This window comes from Eurosta solidaginis, chromosome 2 (genome assembly GCF_040869045.1).
Source record: "Eurosta solidaginis isolate ZX-2024a chromosome 2, ASM4086904v1, whole genome shotgun sequence".
In the NCBI taxonomy this organism is placed as follows: domain Eukaryota; kingdom Metazoa; phylum Arthropoda; class Insecta; order Diptera; family Tephritidae; genus Eurosta; species Eurosta solidaginis.
Genome location: NC_090320.1, coordinates 32,997,889 through 33,017,537, shown reverse-complemented (window position 1 = coordinate 33,017,537; position 19,649 = coordinate 32,997,889). Strand labels below are relative to the sequence as shown.

Here is a 19,649-nt window from a genome sequence, read left to right as displayed (position 1 = left end):
CGATTCTCATGAAATTTTGTGAGCATATTGGGTAGGTCTGAGAATCGGGCAACGTCTACCTTTTTTTCCGCTATGTGTCTAGAGTCTTGAGATCAAAACGTGGACCCGGGTACCCCTAGAATGTGTGTATACAATATGGATATCAAACGAAAGCTGTTGATGAGTGCTATAGTACAGGATAATTTTCATACAACTGGGAGGCTGGGGTCTCGAGATATAGCCCAAAACGTGGACCCGGGTACCCCTAGAATGTGCTTATACAATATGGATATCAAATGAAAGCTGTTGATGAGTGCTATAGTACAGGATAATTTTCATACAACTGGTAGGATAGGGTCTCGAGATATAGCCCAAAACGTGGACCCGGGTACCCCTAGAATGTGTTTATACAATATGGATATCAAATGAAAACTGTTGATGAGTGCTATAGTACAGGATAATTTTCATACAACTGGGAGGATAGGGTCTCGAGATATAGCCCAAAACGTGGACCCGGGTACCCCTAGAATGTGTTTATACAATATGGATATCAAATGAAAACTGTTGATGAGTGCTATAGTACAGGATAATTTGCATACAACTAGGAGGCTAGGGTCTCGAGATATCGCCCAAAACGTGTACGCGGATACACCCAAAATGTGTTTATACAATATGGATATCAAATGAAAGCTGTTGATGAGTGCTATAGTACAGGATAATTTTCATACAACTGGGAGGCTAGGGTCTCGAGATATCGCCCAAAACGTGGACCCGGATACACCTAGAATGTGTTTATACAATATGGATATCAAATGAAAGCTGTTGATGAAAGCTGTTAATGAGTGCTATAGTACAGGATAATTTTCATACAACTGGGAGGCTAGGGTCTCGAGATATAGCCCAAAACGTGGACCCGGATACACCTAGAATGTGTTTATACAATATGGATATCAAATGAAAGCTGTTGATGAAAGCTGTTAATGAGTGCTATAGTACAGGATAATTTTCATACAACTGGGAGGCTAGGGTCTCGAGATATAGCCCAAAACGTGGACACGGGTACCCCTAGAATGTGTTTATACAATATGGATATCAAATGAAAGCTGTTGATGAGTGCTATAGTACAGGATAATTTTCATACAACTGGGAGGCTAGGGTCTCGAGATATAGCCCAAAACGTGGACACGGGTACCCCTAGAATGTGTTTATACAATATGGATATCAAATGAAAGCTGTTGATGAGTGCTATAGGACAGGATAATTTGCATACAACTCGGAGGCTAGGGTCTCGAGATATCGCCCAAAACGTGGACCCGGATACACCTAGAATGTGTTTTTACATTATGGGAATCAAATTGAAGCTGTTGATGTATGCTTTAGTACAGAGTAAGTTTTACACCGCTGGGTGACTGCGGTCTCGAGATATAGGGCAAAACATGGACCCGGATACACCTAGAATGTGTTTTGATATTATGGGAATCAAATTGAAGCTGTTGATGTATGCTTTAGTACAGAGTAAGTTTTACACCGCTGAGTGACTAGGGTCTCAAAATATAGCCCAAAACGTGGACCCGGGTACCCCTAGAATGTGTTTATACAATATGGATATCAAATCAAAGCTGTTGGTGAGTGCTATAGTACAGGATAATTTTCATACAACTGGGAAGCTAGAGTCTCGAGATATAGGGCAAAACATGGACCCGGATACCCCTAGAGTGTGTGTATTATGGATATCAAATCAAAGCTGTTGCTGAGAGCTCTAAAGTTCATTGTGATATTCGATTTAGTTGCATCAACCTGGCAAAACTGATAAAAATGCATGCGAAGTCGAAATAAAGACAAGAATTAATAATACCCACATGTACCTATTTACATACGTTCTATTCGATATGCCTGAAATATCGGGGAAGTATACCAGAGGTGGACTGGAACTGGGATTAGGACTAGGACTGGGACTGAGACTGAGACTCGGAGTGGGACTGGGACTGAGACTCGGAATGGGACTGGAACAAAATACATACCACCCTCTGGGACTGGCAATAAGAGATGAAGAAGAAGGAGAAAAACTTGAGAGAAAAGAAGAGAGAGAAGGAGACTGAGGAAGAGATAGAATGAGGCGAAGATGGAGATGAAGCGAAAAATAAGGAGGGAGGAGTGAACAAAAAGATTAGGAAAAATTGTGGAGGGGAAGGGCAGAGTTAGACGGAAAAAGCTTATTAAAATGTATGCAAATAGGCCAAATATAGGGCAGAACAACGTCTGCCGGGTCTGCTAGTCTAATATATAAAATTCTTCTGACACGGTTTTAGAGGCTGAACTCCTCCGAAACGGCTGAACCGATTCTCATGAAATTTTGAAAGCTGTTGATGAGTGCTATAGTACAGGATAATTTTCATACAACTGGGAGGCTAGGGTCTCGAGATATAGCCTAAAACGTGGACCCGGGTACCCCTAGAATGTGTTTATAAAATATGGCTATCAAATGGAAGCTGTTGATGAGTGCTATAGTACAGGATAATTTTCATACAACTGGAAGGCTAGGGTCTCGAGATATAGCCTAAAACGTGGACCCGGGTACCCCTAGAATGTGTTTATTCAGTATGGATATCAAATGGAAGCTGTTGATGAGTGCTATAGTACAGCATAATTTTCATACAACTGGGAGGCTTGGGTCTCGAGATATAGCCCAAAGCGTGGACCCGGGTACCCCTAGAATGTGTTTATACAATATGGATATCAAATGAAAGCTGTTGATGGGTGCTATAGTACAGGATAATCTTCATACAACTGGGAAGCTAGGGTCTCGAGGTATAGCCCAAAACGTGGACCCGGGTACCCCTAGAATGTGTTTATACAATATGGATATCAAATTAAAGCTGTTGATGAGTGCTATAGTACTGGATAATTTTCATACCCCTGGGTGACTAGGGTCTGGAAACATAGGCCAAACGTGGGCCCGTGAACACCTAGACAATGTTTTTACATTGTGGGTATCAAATTGAAGCTGTTGATGAGTGCTTTAGTACAGGGTAGTTTTCATACCTATTGATTACTAGGGTCTCGACATAGAGGCCAAAACGTGGATCAGGGTAACACTAGGATGTGTTTTTACATTATGGGTTTCAAATTGAAGCTGTTGATGTGTGCTTTAGTACAGGGTAAGTTTTATGCCGCTGGGTGACTAGGGTCTCGAGATGTAGGCCAAAACGTGGACCCGGATACACCTAGAATGAGTTTTTACATTATGGGTATCAAATTGAAGCTGTTGATGTGTGCTATAATACAGAGTAAGTTTTACCCCTGAGTGACCAGGGTCTCGAGATATAGGCCGAAACATGGACCCGGATACCCCTAGAATGTGTGTGTATTATGGATATCAAATGAAAGCTGTTGCTGAGAGCTCTAAAGTTCATTGTGATATTCGATTTAGTCGCATCAACCTGGCAAAACTGATAAATATGCATGCGAAGCCGAAATAAAGACAAGAATTAATAATACCCACATACTTATTTACATACGTCCTATTCGATTTGCCTGAAATTTCGTATATAAATTTGCCTGTATTAGTATTCACGATGCTTTTTTCCGGGAAGCATACCAGAGACGCACTGGGGCTGGAATTAGGACTAGGACTCAGTCCCAGTCCTGAGACTCGGAGTGGGACTGGGACTGGGGTCTGAGAAAGAGATAGAATGAGACGAAGATAGAGATGAAGCGAAAAATACGGAGGGAGGAGTGAATAAAAAGATTAGGAAAAAGTGTATAGGGGTAGGGCAGAGTTAGACGGAAAACGCTTATTAAAATGTATGCAGATAGGCCAAATTTAGGGCAGAACAACGTCTGCCGGGTCTGCTAGTGTATATCTACATATATACACATGTGATCACCCGAGCGTATGATTAACTATTTACAGCAGCTAGCATAAAAATAGCAGTGAACAGTTTTATCAAATTTCATATTTTGAATTTATGTTTATTTTCGATATTAAAAATAAAACTTCTATGAATTTTGTAACAGAAGCTATGCAAACCTATCTCAAAAACTTTTTAGAAAAATTACGAAAGTTCGAAACAATTTTCGAAAATTTCGGATTTTAAATTTGAAGTTCCCTAGTGAGAATTCTGACTGAAAATTCAGAGAACTCTAAATAAAAAGTTCTAAATTTACGTAAAATTTTCGAATTATTCCGAAATCTTTTTTGAATTGGTTTACAAATTTCGGTTACGAAATTCATAGGAGTTGTTTATTAAAATATTTCAAATAAAAAAAAACTTATTTGACGAAATTTTATGAAAGTTGCTGCTGCCGCTACTAATTTTCTTTTCGATAGTGTATGTTATGATGTATTAAAAGCTGAGTTTATTATCACGCAAATGTACATGACAATTAAAATTTGGAAAATTTTTCAAAATTTGCAGCATGTTCTAGAAATTTATTTGACAGCTATAGTAATATTTTATTTATTTTGATGGAAAAATTCTATTTTATTGTAATAATAAATAAACATGCAAAACAAATAGGCGTCAAAATCGTCAAAATGTTTCGCTACAAAATTAGCAAAAACGTAAAAGTGAATAACATAATTTTTATTTAACGATAGTATGCATAAATTTCTATATTTACAAATGCAAGTTTTTGTTGTTTTTTTTTTTTGTAGTCATTTGCTTTCTGTTGATTTTTTTATATATTTGTATTTTTGTTGTTGCTTTACTTGTCTACAGTTCATGAGCCGTTTATCATGTTGATTTTAGTAGGAAAAACTTTTGCATGCCAAGAATATTGAATTTAATAAACGAGTGCAGTGACGTGATGTCATAGTGACATTGATGTGATGTGATGCGGGCTATGATGTGATGTATTGTTGACGTATAAATGAATGTATTGAGAGATGTTAGTTGTTGCATGGGTGAGCTTTGTAGTTTTATATGGAGAGATGCGTGCTTATACACATGCATGTGTATGTGTGTGCATCTGTTAAGGTGTGTAGGTGTGATTTGTGTCGTTATGAAGTTTAAATTCACAAAGTGTTGATGGATTGCGTACGCTGCATGTGACATGGTGACCCTGAAAATCGACAGCATTTAATATGGTGTTGACTTGCACATATACCTAAATTACATTCGTAAATAAAATTTGTAGAAATGTGTGCTTTTATTTCAAGTTAACGTAGATTAAATAAACAATAACACAATTTTTAAACAAAGTTTCATGTATTTAAATTTTTTGTTGTTTTATATTTTATTTACTAAGTAAGCTTTAGAAAATATTTTATTTAGGATTATATTAGGAGATGAGTTTGTATGTTTGTGTGAGTATTAAATATTTACTGAATACAAAGTAATATATATATATATATATATAAATGTATGTATGTAATGCAGTTAAAAAACTAAATAAAATACGCTGCATTTTGACGCAGCGGCTGTAAAAACACGAAATAATGAAAGTATGGAAAATAAATAAAATTTTGTTTAGTACATTTTTAAATACATAAATAAATAAATAAATAATAAAAAAATATAATATATCAATAATACATTAATTTTAAATATAAATACATTTTTTATAAATATATGCCATCGCATGTGATATGTTATGATATCGTTCGCTTGATTATTAATATCATATGTTACTCATACGAATTATTTTTGGGATAAACTCAAGCGAATAGCAGGTGATGCTCATATTGTTTCCAGTGGAATATTCTTTTTAATAATCTGAAAATAAAAGATTGTGAAATTAAGTCATTTTTGAGATTATACGCCGCTCAAATGAAAGCTCAGACTTTAGATTATTGCGATCTGATTTCAAATCCATCAAATATTGCTTAGGTTCTATGTAAGTAATTAGAGAGAGATTAATCTTTATCTTCATGGTTAAATTAGTTGATCAATGAATATATGCCTAACAAACTCAAATACGTTAGCTCACAATAATTTATGTAACTAGCAACGAAGCATTAACACCGCTCCCCAAGCGATTACCAGAAGTTTTCTAGAACCTAGCTTAATTGCTGACTTGAGATCTGGAAACTCTGCCGCCCGCGTAGCAAGATTTGACCCCACGAGCGCTGTATGCTAACACAGAATGCGATCAACTATTTCTTCCTGTAACTCGCACCTACTACATCTGTTGTTACTGACGTGGCCTAACTTATAAACATGTGACGCCAGAAGTCAGTGTCCAGTTAGCACTCCTATCATGAGCTTTAACCCTTCTCCCCTTTAGGGACATGAGTAACTTTGTGACTCTAATGTCGTAGGACTTGCACGTGATCTTAGATATTTTGCAGCGTGGTGCTTTTGTTCACGACTTTCTGCTTGGTGGAACATATGCCACTTAGGTCTCCTTTTGATTTCTCCCAAAACGAATTGGGACGTTTCAATTTCAATTCAACACTTATCGGCCTTTTTGATATATTACTTCTTAGTGTAAGATTAACTGGAATTTTAATAACACGAATAATTTGCTTAACAAAAATATTCTAGTCTTTCTGACTTATAGCTTTTTAATTGACACAATTAATATGGCACTGAATATTTGATTAAAACGGATGCTGAATAAACTCTCGAGCAATGGTTGATCACAATCGAGTGCTTCCTAAAATTTTTAGTTACTCTTTGTTTCAATGATTAAATTACTAAATCAATTTCGAGGCAAGTATGAATTTAAGTATACATAAGTTACTCAACTGATCACCTAAAGTGAATAGATTTGCAATTGATTACACTCTAAAAATTTGCATTAATCGTGGCAGCAATGACTGACAGAACTGCGGTATGTTGACAATGACTGGTATTTTCATAATCGATGATGAATTTGTTAATAAAATTGATTAGTCAGCCAATCAATAAAAGAATATTTGTGTTAAGAAAAAAAAAAAAAAATCTTTGATTGACTAAAACATGAAAATTCAAGTGGAAAATAACTTCAAAGACAGAACTTAGTGTGCACAAAAATAAGTGATTAATTGGTTAATTAAGTAGTAACTAAAGTACTTTTTTTTATTTTTTAAAGTACTTTGAGAAATGAAAAATGATTAATCAATCTTAATGAAAATACTGATTTATACATTATTAAAAATATTGATTAAAAAGAATCGGAAAAATTGCAATAAAAAATATACCAATCGAATTAATTGTCTTATGTCCGCTGATCAGCAATCATCAATTCCTCAAAATATATGTATGGTCTAAATTAGTCAGTTAAATAACAAATGATAAAAAAAATTAGACGTAAGAACAAGGAGCGTGTTAATAAAATTCTGTGAACAAGGATAAGTTGGCGTCAATTGATATTTTTGTACTGGCTGATTAATATACTGATTAGATATTTTGGTCAATTAACCATAACTTGAATATTTGCGTTAGGGAAGTAATAGTCTTAATCCACATAATTTATAAACACGATAGAAAATTTTAATCAATTAATTGTTTGGTGCCCCAAAACTTTGAATTAATTCGGTTAGTGAAAACGAACAAATTGATTAATCATATTACTTATCATTTATTACATATTAATCAATATTACTGATAAGCTTTTATAGTCAATTAAGCATAACTTGAATATTTGCGTTAGGGAAGTAATAATCATTGAGATTGACTATTATAAAAAAAAGTCTTAAGCCACATGATTTATAAATGCTATAGAAATTTTTAATCAGTTAATTGTTTGGTTCCCCAAAACTCTAAACTAATTCGGTTTGTGGAAATCAACAAATTGATTTATCAATATTACTAGATAGATTAATTTTACACATAACTAAAAAGAATGGTGAGAAAAATTCAAAGTTTGCTTTAACTTACACAAAAATTAATGAATCGTATTAAAAATTGTTATTCCGCTGACTAGCAATCAAAAAGACTTGAGGTTGGAACTAACCTCGTTGGTTAAGTGACAATTGATTAATCAAAACTCTTGAATGCGTACTAATATTTACAAAAAACTTAACTAACTCGTTACTCAAACAATATCGAATCCAAATCTGATGATTAGCTAGTCAAAAGATTGATTTGAAAAAATTTTTACCAAGATTGAAACAAAAATTGGTCAGTGATATGTTAACTGATTAATTAAAGATCGTAATTAAGGGCGAATAAGTATTTTAAGCTTAACTAACTCGTTGCTAAAACCTAATCAAACCTCGACTAAATTACTTATGTGTACATTTGCTTGAAAGTTAGTTAATAATTTGAAACAATCTTTACTGAAATTGAAACAAAAATCGATATTTAGGATTAAACATTTTAATTCCCTTATGATTTACATACGATTAATACGCTATTTTAAACTAAACAGTTAGAATTTGAGGATAAGACAGAGACCATTTGACTTAGTAGGCAATTGAAATATAAAATCCACAGAAGCATAGACGCTTACAATGTCAAATAAGATGTATCTGGTACTGTTCAAAGGAAAGCTCTTTGAAAGATTTAGTCGACTTTAATCTTTGAGAGAATGTCGCAAAAGAAGCGACTGCGAGTACTGAAGAAGATTTAATAGTGAGTTTTATGCAGCAACTGATATACTTCATCTGTATTCAGCTACCGCGTTAGTTGAAGCATCTTATGAGATGGATTTAGAAAAAGCATAGGTTAGGGAGGTCCGTACCTCCTCCTTAAGAGCCATGTGGACAATTCACCCCAATATAATTAATTGATTGACAAAGCAATCAAATATCCTAGCACGCATTGAAAAGACAGGTCACATCATCAGCTTTCAAAGTGTTTAGTGTCTCAAGGTCATTTTCTAGGGTGACTTCCCTTAGTGTTCCCGAACAGCAGTCTACCCCTTATAGATAGAAATTTTCTGCTTGCGCCCATCTAAAATTGAGCTCCGCCTCAAACTTACCTCCGAACACATTCCCTTATAAATTTCATCTGTATCCCAAGGACCGCGCTCTGGCAGTCGTATGTCTCGTCTACGTAACTCTTGCACACAATCGGTCAAATCGAATATGGGCAGTGGATCGATTCGTGCTTTAGCCACTTTTGCGGTTAAATACTCGACATAGTGGGTGCTTAAATATAATATGGCTTTTAGAAAACAGGTAAGAGTTCAAAATGTCTTCTCACTCACCGACACATTCCCGCATGCCTATCAGGCACATCGCCATTGCATACTGTATCCACTAAGCCGGTAGGTGTCTCCTTTTGTAAGGGAATCGGACAACGCGATACCTTTGATGCTGAAGTTGAAGGTTCGTCCTCTGCTAGAGCAGGCAACTCCTTAGGCTCCTCATCGTATGGTACATTATTTTGTTTGAGTAACATTTGTAATTGTATTGGTAACTTATCACGCAAATAGAATAGGCAATTGCGTGGATGATGTGCATGTAAGCCTAACTTGGCACAGTATGAGGAGATCGTGCACTTAGCGCCCATCTTAAATGGCTTGCCACAGCCATAGCAAAATTCATATTTGCATTGAGTACAAGTGAAATGCATGCAACCGCCTCTGAAAATGGACAAAAAAAAAAAATATCGTGCAATAAGGAGCTCTATAAGAATTGAAAGGCTTTACACAAACCTCGCGAGTGAGTATCTGAACTTGCACTTTGGACAGTCTATGCCATTATGTGCCAAATGCTCTTGTACGCCCTGCGCCTGTATTTCCGGATCATTTGCCTCTTTCCATTCTTTGAATTGTTCGCATGAAATGCCTTCGTGTTGTTTTTCCCACTAAAGAAAAAAAGTGAATGAAGAGAGATTGTTATGCCAGAGTACATAAACTTACCGTCTTTCTGCATTGCGCGCATGTAACCGATCCGCAATCCGGACAAATTAGACGCTTTTGTCTTGGTCTCGCAAAAAATCCCGAAGAGCATTGTATACACCATTTAAAGTTGGGATCTTGTAGGAGCGTGCGATCTCTGAGTTTACGCTGAAAGAGTTCATGAACTTCGGAGTCCAAAATGCTCTTGAGGAAGATATCTAAATTAGAGAAATATTCGAGATTCTCGTCCTCATGCTCATTATGGCCATGCAGCTCGGGGAGTTTACAAAATGGACAAGTACAATCGTTGATGCTGCGATCAGTGATCTGGAAAAGGGTAATTCAGTGTTATTCTAGTAAAAGCTTAACAAATCCTCCGGGACCAGGTCAGTCTCACCTGCACTGTAAAATATGTCTTAGCACATTGTTTGCAACATTTATGCGTACACTTGAGCATCGAGACTATCTGATTCATCGGATATGTGCCCATACAGAGCTCACATTCTTGTTGTAGTAAAGAGATTGCTTGGTCAAGATCACTGCACTCTTTGGCTGCCCATATTGAAACATCTTGCTGGAACTTCATGTTGACCAACGTTGCGGCGATTTGTGCTTCAGCGAAGGTTAAAACAAGCTTTTCTTCGACGAATTTTTGTACAAGAACCTGCAAATGGAGTCATTTTTAGGACCTTTGGCGTCTGAGTATTGCACGTTTACTCCCACGCGAAAGGATATATAACAATAGTGAAGTTAGACAAATTGGTTTGAGTTCCATTTAAAGATTGCGTAATTCCCTAACTCAGTTATGACAAACTTTTTTGGGGGATCGGAAATGAGTTTCATATGCCTAGCCCTGAGCGACCCTCACGTCTATATCTATGCAGCACCAGGATTCTCCGAATTGCCTACTAGAAGGCTTAGGGTTACACACGTTGTACAGAATAGGCTATGAACGTAGTGATTCAACATAGCGTTACGAACATTTTAATGCCGGGCCACCTTAAAATACAGAAAAAACAAATTGGGTGATGAGCAGGCTTGGCTTGGATCGGATCTCGAAGGAACAAGGAAGGTCTTAACCGTTGCCCTATCAAGGCTCGTACCTTCCAGAACAGGCTTAATCATGCTCAAATAGAATCGGGGTCGGAGCGACGGCACATCAAAACTATTCGCAGTCAGTGGATATTCGCCACACCAGACAATCCATTTCTATGTATATGGTTATGTGTCCCCCTTGTCGTAAACATGAGCTTAAGCGCATTCTGAAATTTTTTGTGAAAACTATTGATTCCAAATCCATCCGCAATATATCAAGGTTAAGTCCCCAGATAAATGTCTAAGCGAAAGACAGTTGCCCAAACCTTGGTCTTAAGAACTCGATAGGAGTCGGTGCTAGCAATGTATTTCCTAGAGCAATATTCGGTTCATACATGCGTGCTCCCAATTTGACCAAAAAGGAACTCGATATAATCGAGAACAAGGTCGGATAATCTTCGGCAGCCACTCCGGAATGAAGTCGAGTCGAGAGCTTTAACAGCTGCTTTACGGCCATGGTAGATTTGGAACTCTCTAACTATAAGCGTCCTGGATGATATTATGTCAACTGCATACTTACTGGCGGCTACATTTGGCTTGAAGACGAGGCATTGTTGGGTTTGCCAATTTATCAATCGCACTACGGGTTCTTGATTGGTGTCGAAACTACATAAATTTAGTCCCTTAGTTGAAAGCCTATTGGGCAGAGCTTACTGTTGACATAAATCCGAGTACAGGAGTCTGTTTCCAAGCTTAGTACAGGGATTTGCCTTCAGACGATTCCAGAAATAGCTGGAACAAGATATAAAAAAATAAATGTAAGGCGCGATAACCTCCGAAGAGATCTAAGGCCGAGCTTCTCTTCCAATTTGCGTCGTGCTCCTATTTTTCTCCTACAAATTGGCGGGATGGGACCTACTTGTTTAACGCCAACTCCGAACGGCATCTGCAAGGCAAATGAGTTTTCACTGAGAGCTTTTCATGGCAGAAATACACTCGGAGTGCTTGCCAAACACTGCCGAGGGGCGACCCCGCTTAGAAAAATTTTCTTCTAATTGAAAAAACTTGTTTCTAAAGTTTTTGATGTTGCTTTATCGGGGGCGTGAACCCAGGATCTTCGGTGTGGTAGGCGGAGCACGCTACCATCACACCACGGAACAAGATATAGTCTCAATAAAATGGGCTTTTACCTTCAGATGAGTACTGAAACTCTTGGAATGACACCTTATGTGGGAAATGGGTTTCTGGAGTAACCGATGGTACTCCACTTCCGAAATACCTGATGACCAACTTGGAAAAGTATAAATAGGAATAATGCTGTCGGCTGCAAACCTTAAGTGTCTAAAATCATTTCGCATATTTCATACGGCTAAAATCACAGTAAAAGGCTGAAACTGGGGACGGAAGTCACAGTTCAGTATTTAAGTCCGAGTTGAAGGAGTTGCTTAATTCTTTGCGTAAATATGACGTAAAGAGATTTTAGAGTCGATTTCCGAAGTGCTGCGCGACGGAAACTATAGTGAAACAATCTGGCCTCGAGAAGTCTTGGATAAAGCCGTAAGCCGACTAACGCAAGGCAACTAAATAGGGGTCCATTTTTATATTGATGATCAATGGATAAAGGTTATTGGGTTAAAGGATCTTGATTTGTAAGGACAACCTTCAAGGGCTTAACAGTATTAAACTCTTAGCAGAATAGAGTTCCTGCACAACGTGAACAAGTAACACTCCACAGGTCAATGTCAATTTTCTCCGGCTCCACTTAAACAACTGTTAGGACTGTCGTTGTTGATCTCAATAATAATTCTTGATCGCTTATGAAACCTGAGAAGGGTAAAATGTTAAGACTACAGAAACAACAACCAATGCGCCTCACTAATAGACAGCCTAATCCATCACGGCTAATAATAAAGATAGCCCAGGAATTTCAAAAAATTATTGGCCGTCAATCCTAACCCACTCTAAAAAAAGTTGAGGACGGGATGCAACCAAAGTACTGAATACATATCTCACAATAAACAAACGTGAGCAAAGTGAAAATCCGGTGCCCAAGGTACGGTCATGGGTCTTGATAGACCGGACCGGCAAACCCTTTTAACATATTCCCTTTAAATCGAATTACTTACCTCTGTGGGAACCGCCTCCGCCTCCTGCACACTAGGATATGCACGAAATACTGGCACACTTTGCTTACGTTGGCGTATTTCAAGCGGTTCGGCTTCCTCTTCACTTGTCGTACTCTCAAAGTCATCATCTGAAAAGCATGTCTCATGATATTTCTTTTTAGGGATACGTGGCTGGGTACGGAAAATGCTCGTTGCTGCTGTCAAGCTACTACTGATGTCACTTCCAGCCGCAGCTGATGTGCTAGTGGTGCTTGGCGTAAATTTAGTAATAGCTTCGGTTACTGACTTCTTACGCTCTACAGTGGGTAGATTTTTAGATGGTTCCAAGCGGGTTGTTAATTGTTTTTGTCTACTTAGAAATTGTTGTTGTATTGTCTTGACGGAAGAAATGCCGATAGGACCAGGCGGTCCGGAGAAAGATTTTGAACGCAATGGCACCTTTTTTGGCGTCTGCTTGGGTATTTTAGTATCCTTATCTTTGGGTTTTATCTGTTCTGTCTTTGTTTTGTCGTTGGACGTTGTGAGGTTGGTGGTCTTTTGCGCAGTGGGTTTTTCGCTTTGATTGCTGTTATTTGAAGTACTTCGCGCTGCTTTTGACGTGGACGCTTCGTTTGTTTCTGTTCGGATTTGTGGGATTTTACTGATTGTGCCAGTCTTAGCACTAGTAGTGGTTTTGGGCTCCCGGGGTTTGCTCGTGCTGTTTGTTAAGCTACTTTTGGTTGTGATTTCAGTAGGCTTAATGGATTCTTCCCTTGCCTGAACTGGAGTTTCCTTAGTGGCTTGGCTTGTTTCAACTTCCGTGCTTCTCTCTGCAGCCACGGGGGTTGCTACCATACTTCCATCATTACTTGCTTCTTCAGCCCTCCCATCTTTCTGCAACACACTCTCCACAGCCACTTCAGGCGTTTGATTTTCGGACTCAACTTCAACAGCCATATTTTCTATTCGGTTAGCATAAGTTGTGGGATTATTTGCATTAGTAATAGAATTAAGCTCAACTTTTGAAGCATGATTAGTCTGTAAAGCATTTGAAACTTCAGTAGGTGAGTCAATAGCTGTCGGGCTTGAGGGGTCGGTGGTTAAAATAGATTCGCTATGAGCTAAAGGGGAAATGATAGATGATTGCGTGTCTACTGTGGGCAACGCCGTACTCTTCTCCTGCTCATTTGCTTGATCCTTAACGGCCATAGCAGCAGCTTCATCAAGTTCGCGCGTATTCTCGGTCTCGCTGGCCAGACCATTAGTTAGAGTGGCACCAACATTTGTTTCTTCAAAAACCGCGTTATATCTTTCAGTTAGTCCCTCTTCGTCTTGTTCATCAAAAAAATCTTCTTCACCCTCTTCACCTTCTGTGAATGACTCTCCATCATACTCTGTATCATCGTAATCCCAATCCTGTCTTTCGACATCTTCATCCTCGTAATCATCTTCATCCGTATAGTCATCGCTAAAGTCCTCCTCGGATTCAAAATCCTCAATATTTATTTCATCTCGCATTTGTTTAATCAAACGTTGTGTGTCTTCTACGAGTTCGGAGAGATTCTGTTTTGAGGCATCGGGAGAAAGCACAAACTCCACTGCCGACGTTTGCCTCGATTTTTTACTCAGATCTGCATCTATTGCCGTATCGCTTGTGGATTTTTCAAGTGGTATTTCCGTTTCATCTGCATTTCTCCGACTATTTTCAGATATCAGAGATCGCGTGTGTTCATGGCCAGACAACTCACTACCAATGCTGTAAAGCTCATCATCGGAAGTTGCCTCGTCAGCGTGGTTTTCCAGCTTGCTTGCGATCTTTTCGTTGTTCGTGAGTTCTTCTTCTGCTGAGAGATCAGCTGCATCTTGAAATACTTCGCTTGGTGGGTACTCAGGTTCATGAGTTTTTGTGCCATTTTGACCATTTAACTCAGTTTTAACTTGTAGAGTCAGAGCTTCTATTACTTCCTGGGACTCAATTAGGCCTTGCGTAGATAGTGCTTCCTGGTGCATGATTTCCGCGGGGTCAGAATGTTGATATGTGCTAGTTTGAGTGTCTCCCTCTGAAAGTGGGCGTGTGAGTGCTGGTGCCGCGTCACTCAAACGTTCAGTTGACTCCTGGGCATCAAGTACGTCTTCAAGAGTTGCATATCTGGAATTGAACTTCACTAATGCAGCCTCTTGCGTCACTACCTCCATCGTCAGCTGAATTGATGGTGATTCCATGTTTGCTTGGACTTTATTTTCGGATGTATTTTGAGGATCAAACTCATCATTCGTTTCATGCGTGGTCTCAGAAGTTTTGGAGTCTACTTGTGTTGACTCTTCTGATTTTGAGGCCGTTGAATGACCATCATGACTTGGAGAAGTTGTCACGGTGTCAGTTGTACCTGAAGCTGAAAAAAGTCTTTCTGCCTTTTGATCATCTTCCTTCTGGAGCTGAATAGCCTCCCGAGCTTCTCTTTGCAGAATTAGCTGATCGCCATCTTTAGGGCTAGTATTTGTTTCAGTTGGAACCATACTTTGCACAGGTAATCTTACTTCGTCATTTAGTCGATAACTTTGTGTGTCAGAGGTAGTGGTTTCCTCCGACATAGGCTCAATATCAACCCGTAAAATTGCTTGCTCATGGCTGTGGGAGCTTTGGGCCCCAGAGATTGCGCTTACATCAGTCGTAGGCTCCATAGCAGTTGATTTATCGTTTTCGGTTATATTTTGGGGATCTGGAGTTGCGTTACTATCTTTCGGTTCAGCTGATGAGTTCGGTCTTTCTTTGAGTTCGAGATTATTGACTTCAGAGTTGGTAATTACTTGGATCGGAATGTCTGTCTTAGCTTCCAAGGATCTCTCGCTGGTCATAATAGTTCCCTCTGCTTCTGTGGTTTCTTCATGTGGTTTATGCGCCTGCTTATGGGATGATCTTTCTGCTGATTCTGAATTAAATGCAATGTCCATATCAGATTTATTCACAGGCTTCCCTGAGGTTTCCTTCATGGCTCCTGTTTCCTTAGCCATACGAACTTCATGCTCTCTCTGATCTACGTCTTTCTCAATACTCGTTTGATTTTGACTTCCGGCATCAGCTATCGTCACTAAAATTGCTTTTCTCACATCTTCTTTTGTAAACCCCTTCCGTTCTTCCCCATTATTCTGCAAGCCATCTAATTTTTCTTCACTTTCCATTGCCATTGCTGACGTGTATTCGCCACTTTCAACCCCAGTTACCTCTTCTACATGCCCACTTGCTTGTTTCAAAACATCTTCAGTCCGTCTTTCTTCTAATGTAAATCGATCTTTGTTAGTTGCTGGGACTTCATTCTTATTATTGGTTAGTTTGGTTTCAACAATAGTTAGTTGAGTGGGTATTTTAGTTATTTGCTCACCCGAAAGACGGCTTGCAGTACGTCGTACAGGGATGCGTGAAACTTTTGTTAGCGGTCGGCCCATCTCCTTCACTTGGTATTCTGTGCTCTTACTGGTTTCCGTCTGTTTACCTTGATCCTGTTCTGTGGGAACAACGTGTGGAACTTCTGAAGTCGCAGTAGCTGGGGGCTGCGCTTGTACTATTTCCACCTCATGGACGTCTCGAGCTTGTCTTCCCCCATTGAATTTTTGGTTTGTGCTGGTTGGATGACTGTCTGCGCTGCGATCCTTTGTTCTAGATCGGTCTTTTGATGCAGTTCTTCGTGCATCCTTAGTTACTTTCAGGTCTGCACTATCGATATTTTTAGGAGATTTGCTTTTTTTCTGACGTCTTTGGGCCTTTTCGTTGCTTTGCCTCTTTGTGCTGTCGGTAATTTTTCCCGTCGATTGAGTTTCTTCTTGTTGGGCTAATGTGCCTTCGAGGATAACATCAGGCTCATCGAAAACCGCATTGGCTTGTGTTTTGATTTCCACTGTGCTAGACGGTGAGGGCTGCATTTCACTAGGGATTGATGTTTCTCCTGCAGCATTAAGATTATAATTTTCATGACTTTCTTTATAGATGGCTGAAGTTCCGCGTGCCTCAACCGCTTCTGTAACTGCTTCTGAAATTTTGCTAGCTACTTCAGTAGCTGCACTGTGTGCCGGAATTATCTTTGTAGCTTGTTGAGTTTCGTTAATAGTCATATTTGGGTTCGTTGACTGTGAGCCCGCTGTCGTGTTATTTTCATTCTTCGTGTGAGAGCGGAGAGCTTTAGTGCCACTCTCTTCATTTTTACTAGTTTTCTCAGTCGCACTCGCCGTAATTGATCTCTCCCTTACACTCTCACTCATGCTAACTTGTACCTCTTCGATTGCTTGTCTCTCTTGTGCAGTCTCCGCCACAGAAAATTCGCCGATGTCTTTTGGTTTTTCCTGATACATTTTATACGCTGTGTGTTCTGCTCCATCTAAGCTCTCGAACTCAAACTCCCCTTCGTGTTCTCTATCTAGCGCACGATCGAACTTCATACGGAAATTTGCGATTTCTGCTGCATACACGAACTCGGGAGGAACCAACTCACGTATAGAAGCCTCTTTTATATTGGGGCCTATAATCTCTTCCAACAGAAACTCTTCTGCGTTGATGGGTGGCGGTTCTGGTGGCTGCATGGTTGGTACCAGTACCTCTTCGCGCGCTGCGTTTGTTGCTATAGCTGTCTCTTCCTCCATCAGCTCCATTTCTACTTGCTCTACCAAATTCGGCACGATCTCTTGTATATGCTGCCAAACAAAATTCTTTACATCCAATTGATCTTCTCGACTACCTTTTGTGCTATTGCTAGCTGTATGCTTAGCTATGGGACTCTTCATAAGTATACGCATCATTTCGGGATCATTTTCAAGTTCGCTTTCTCTTTTGCCCAAACTATCACCCAACATAGTCTCCATTACCCTGAGTAACGGTTCATTTTGATTGGATTGATTTTGTTCCATATTACCAATGAGCGTTTCAAGATCTTTAAGCATATTTTGGTTGTTATTAAATGTGGGATCATCTAAATGAAATGCGCTTGATGATGATTCTCTATTACTGTTATAACGGTAAATAGCGTCGAGTCTCGAATCGTTAGTCGCTGTTTCGTGTGAAGGCTGCGATAATGAATTATCGATAATGACAGCGGCACCAGCTGCATTTGGTGTTTGAAAACATTCTGAGGCGTTTGCGCTGAGGAATTCATGAATATCTATAGTGCGTTAGTGCAAGAAAGAGAGGGAAAGAGAGAGAGGGAAAAAGAAAATAAAATAAAACGAAAAACTTTGTGTAGTTAAATGTGATGACTGTTTAGGGTTCTGTGATGGTAATTCACTCGTCGTACACTTTCACGCTTTACAATCCCCCATGCACACACCCATACACGCACACTCCCGAACTTGCTCCCTCTTACTTACCTGGTTCAATTGTATGCTCGCTGGCTGCGTTAATCGCAAACAAATTAGCGCCACTCTCATTCTCCACCCCAGCCGGTGAGCCACGTATGCGCATTAGAAATGGTTTGAGCTGCGTACGCCCTAAATCCAACAAAGCTAAATCGGCATTGCCTTGATGTATGGTAAGCGCAGTTACAATATCTTCTCGTGAGAAATTTCCCTTACTCAATATATCACGATATTTTCGTTGTCTCTGTTCAATACACTCAGATACCGCATGCCAGATATTGCCACCATGTTGTCTTAATGCTTCTCTTGCTTCATTCTGTGATATTGTACCGATAATGTTTTCGGCTCTTTCTTGTCCATATTTCGTTGACAGGCTTTGTACCGTTTGTATCAGTTTCTGCCAGTTTTCGCGTAGCCATTGTACCGGATGTGTGGTGGTTCCACAGTACTTGAGCGCCGCATGCAGTTCTTCAGGTGTGAATTTGTAGAGCTCGGCTTCCTAAAAAGAAAGGAAATTGTGAGTGGAGTCTTCACAGTAGTTCTTCGAATTCGCTTACCTTTAGTAAAATATATAGCTCCGTTTCGGGTTCTTTGTGTCTCGGTTCGTAGTGCGGCATATCTGGCGTGAATACGCTGAGTGGTGAGGGAACGTCCCGATGAAGCTGTAATTGATGATTTGGATTAGTTGGATTTTCTCTTCAATGTTTAGTTCTGAACATGGATCGAAAAACTCTTATTGAGAAAACCTTCAACGGTATCCCCCATAACATATCTTGATATGCATTGAGTACTAGAAGATGTTTATTTCAGCGGTCTATACGCCACATCGAAGGGAGACCACGAGAATCATGTTATTGTTATTATTGTAACATTACTGCGCCCATGTGAAACCCAAGTCACCCAGTTACATAGACGCAACTATCGTAGGAGCTATGAAAGTGCACATAATATCCAAGTGATGCCGTCAAAAGAAAAGAACACGCTGCGAGTACTAATTTTTTACCCCATGAAAGGCTCAAGGAAGTCCTCCCACAAGAGACTATTCCCTCAAGAGAACGATATTCTTGCAGGCATAAGTTCTGAATTCATAACAACCGTTGCGTTGTGTCAGTAGTTCTCTCTAGGCAAGTCGTTTGAATGGGTCCCAGTGAAAACAATTGTAACATACTCCATGCGCATCTCTACCTACAACGACACGGCCAGCCAACAAAATACGGCACATGGGGTAAAGTATATCAACCGTTCCACTTAAAAAGCTTCATCGCTTCGATATGAATGAAATTTGGTGAAATTTCTGTGCTATATAGTAATGTTAATTTCACTTAAGTTCGCTCCTAAATTTTGGATGGTTACGGAGATATAAGCGTCTGAATTCTCAATTTTTTTTGTGGAAGCCTTTTTTCTATAAATCATAAGTCGTGTAATTGGCATTCTAAGAAGAAATGAATAAAACGGTTTCTAAAGGATTTTTTCCAT

The 19,649-nt window shown here is 39.2% G+C and overlaps 1 protein-coding gene across 13 annotated transcripts in view; it reads right to left on the bottom strand.

Moving 5' to 3' along the window:
- Window positions 1–5,169: 5,169 nt before the first annotated feature.
- Window positions 5,170–19,649, bottom strand: part of LUBEL (Linear Ubiquitin E3 ligase) — a 36,616-nt gene continuing 22,136 nt past the window's right edge. For 11 of the 13 annotated variants that reach the window (XM_067764855.1, XM_067764856.1, XM_067764857.1 and 8 more), the window contains exons 13-21: window positions 18,731–18,835; window positions 18,186–18,672; window positions 12,855–17,980; window positions 10,091–10,357; window positions 9,715–10,020; window positions 9,508–9,659; window positions 9,058–9,435; window positions 8,830–8,998; window positions 5,170–5,696 (exon numbers count right to left, since the gene is read on the bottom strand). In XM_067764855.1, the coding sequence (XP_067620956.1) occupies window positions 5,661–5,696; window positions 8,830–8,998; window positions 9,058–9,435; window positions 9,508–9,659; window positions 9,715–10,020; window positions 10,091–10,357; window positions 12,855–17,980; window positions 18,186–18,672; window positions 18,731–18,835 (7,026 nt within the window). In that variant the 3' untranslated portion in view covers window positions 5,170–5,660. The remainder of the gene's footprint in view (window positions 5,697–8,829; window positions 8,999–9,057; window positions 9,436–9,507; window positions 9,660–9,714; window positions 10,021–10,090; window positions 10,358–12,854; window positions 17,981–18,185; window positions 18,673–18,730; window positions 18,836–19,649) is intronic. The other 2 variants (XM_067764866.1, XM_067764865.1) reach the window with 2 other exon arrangements.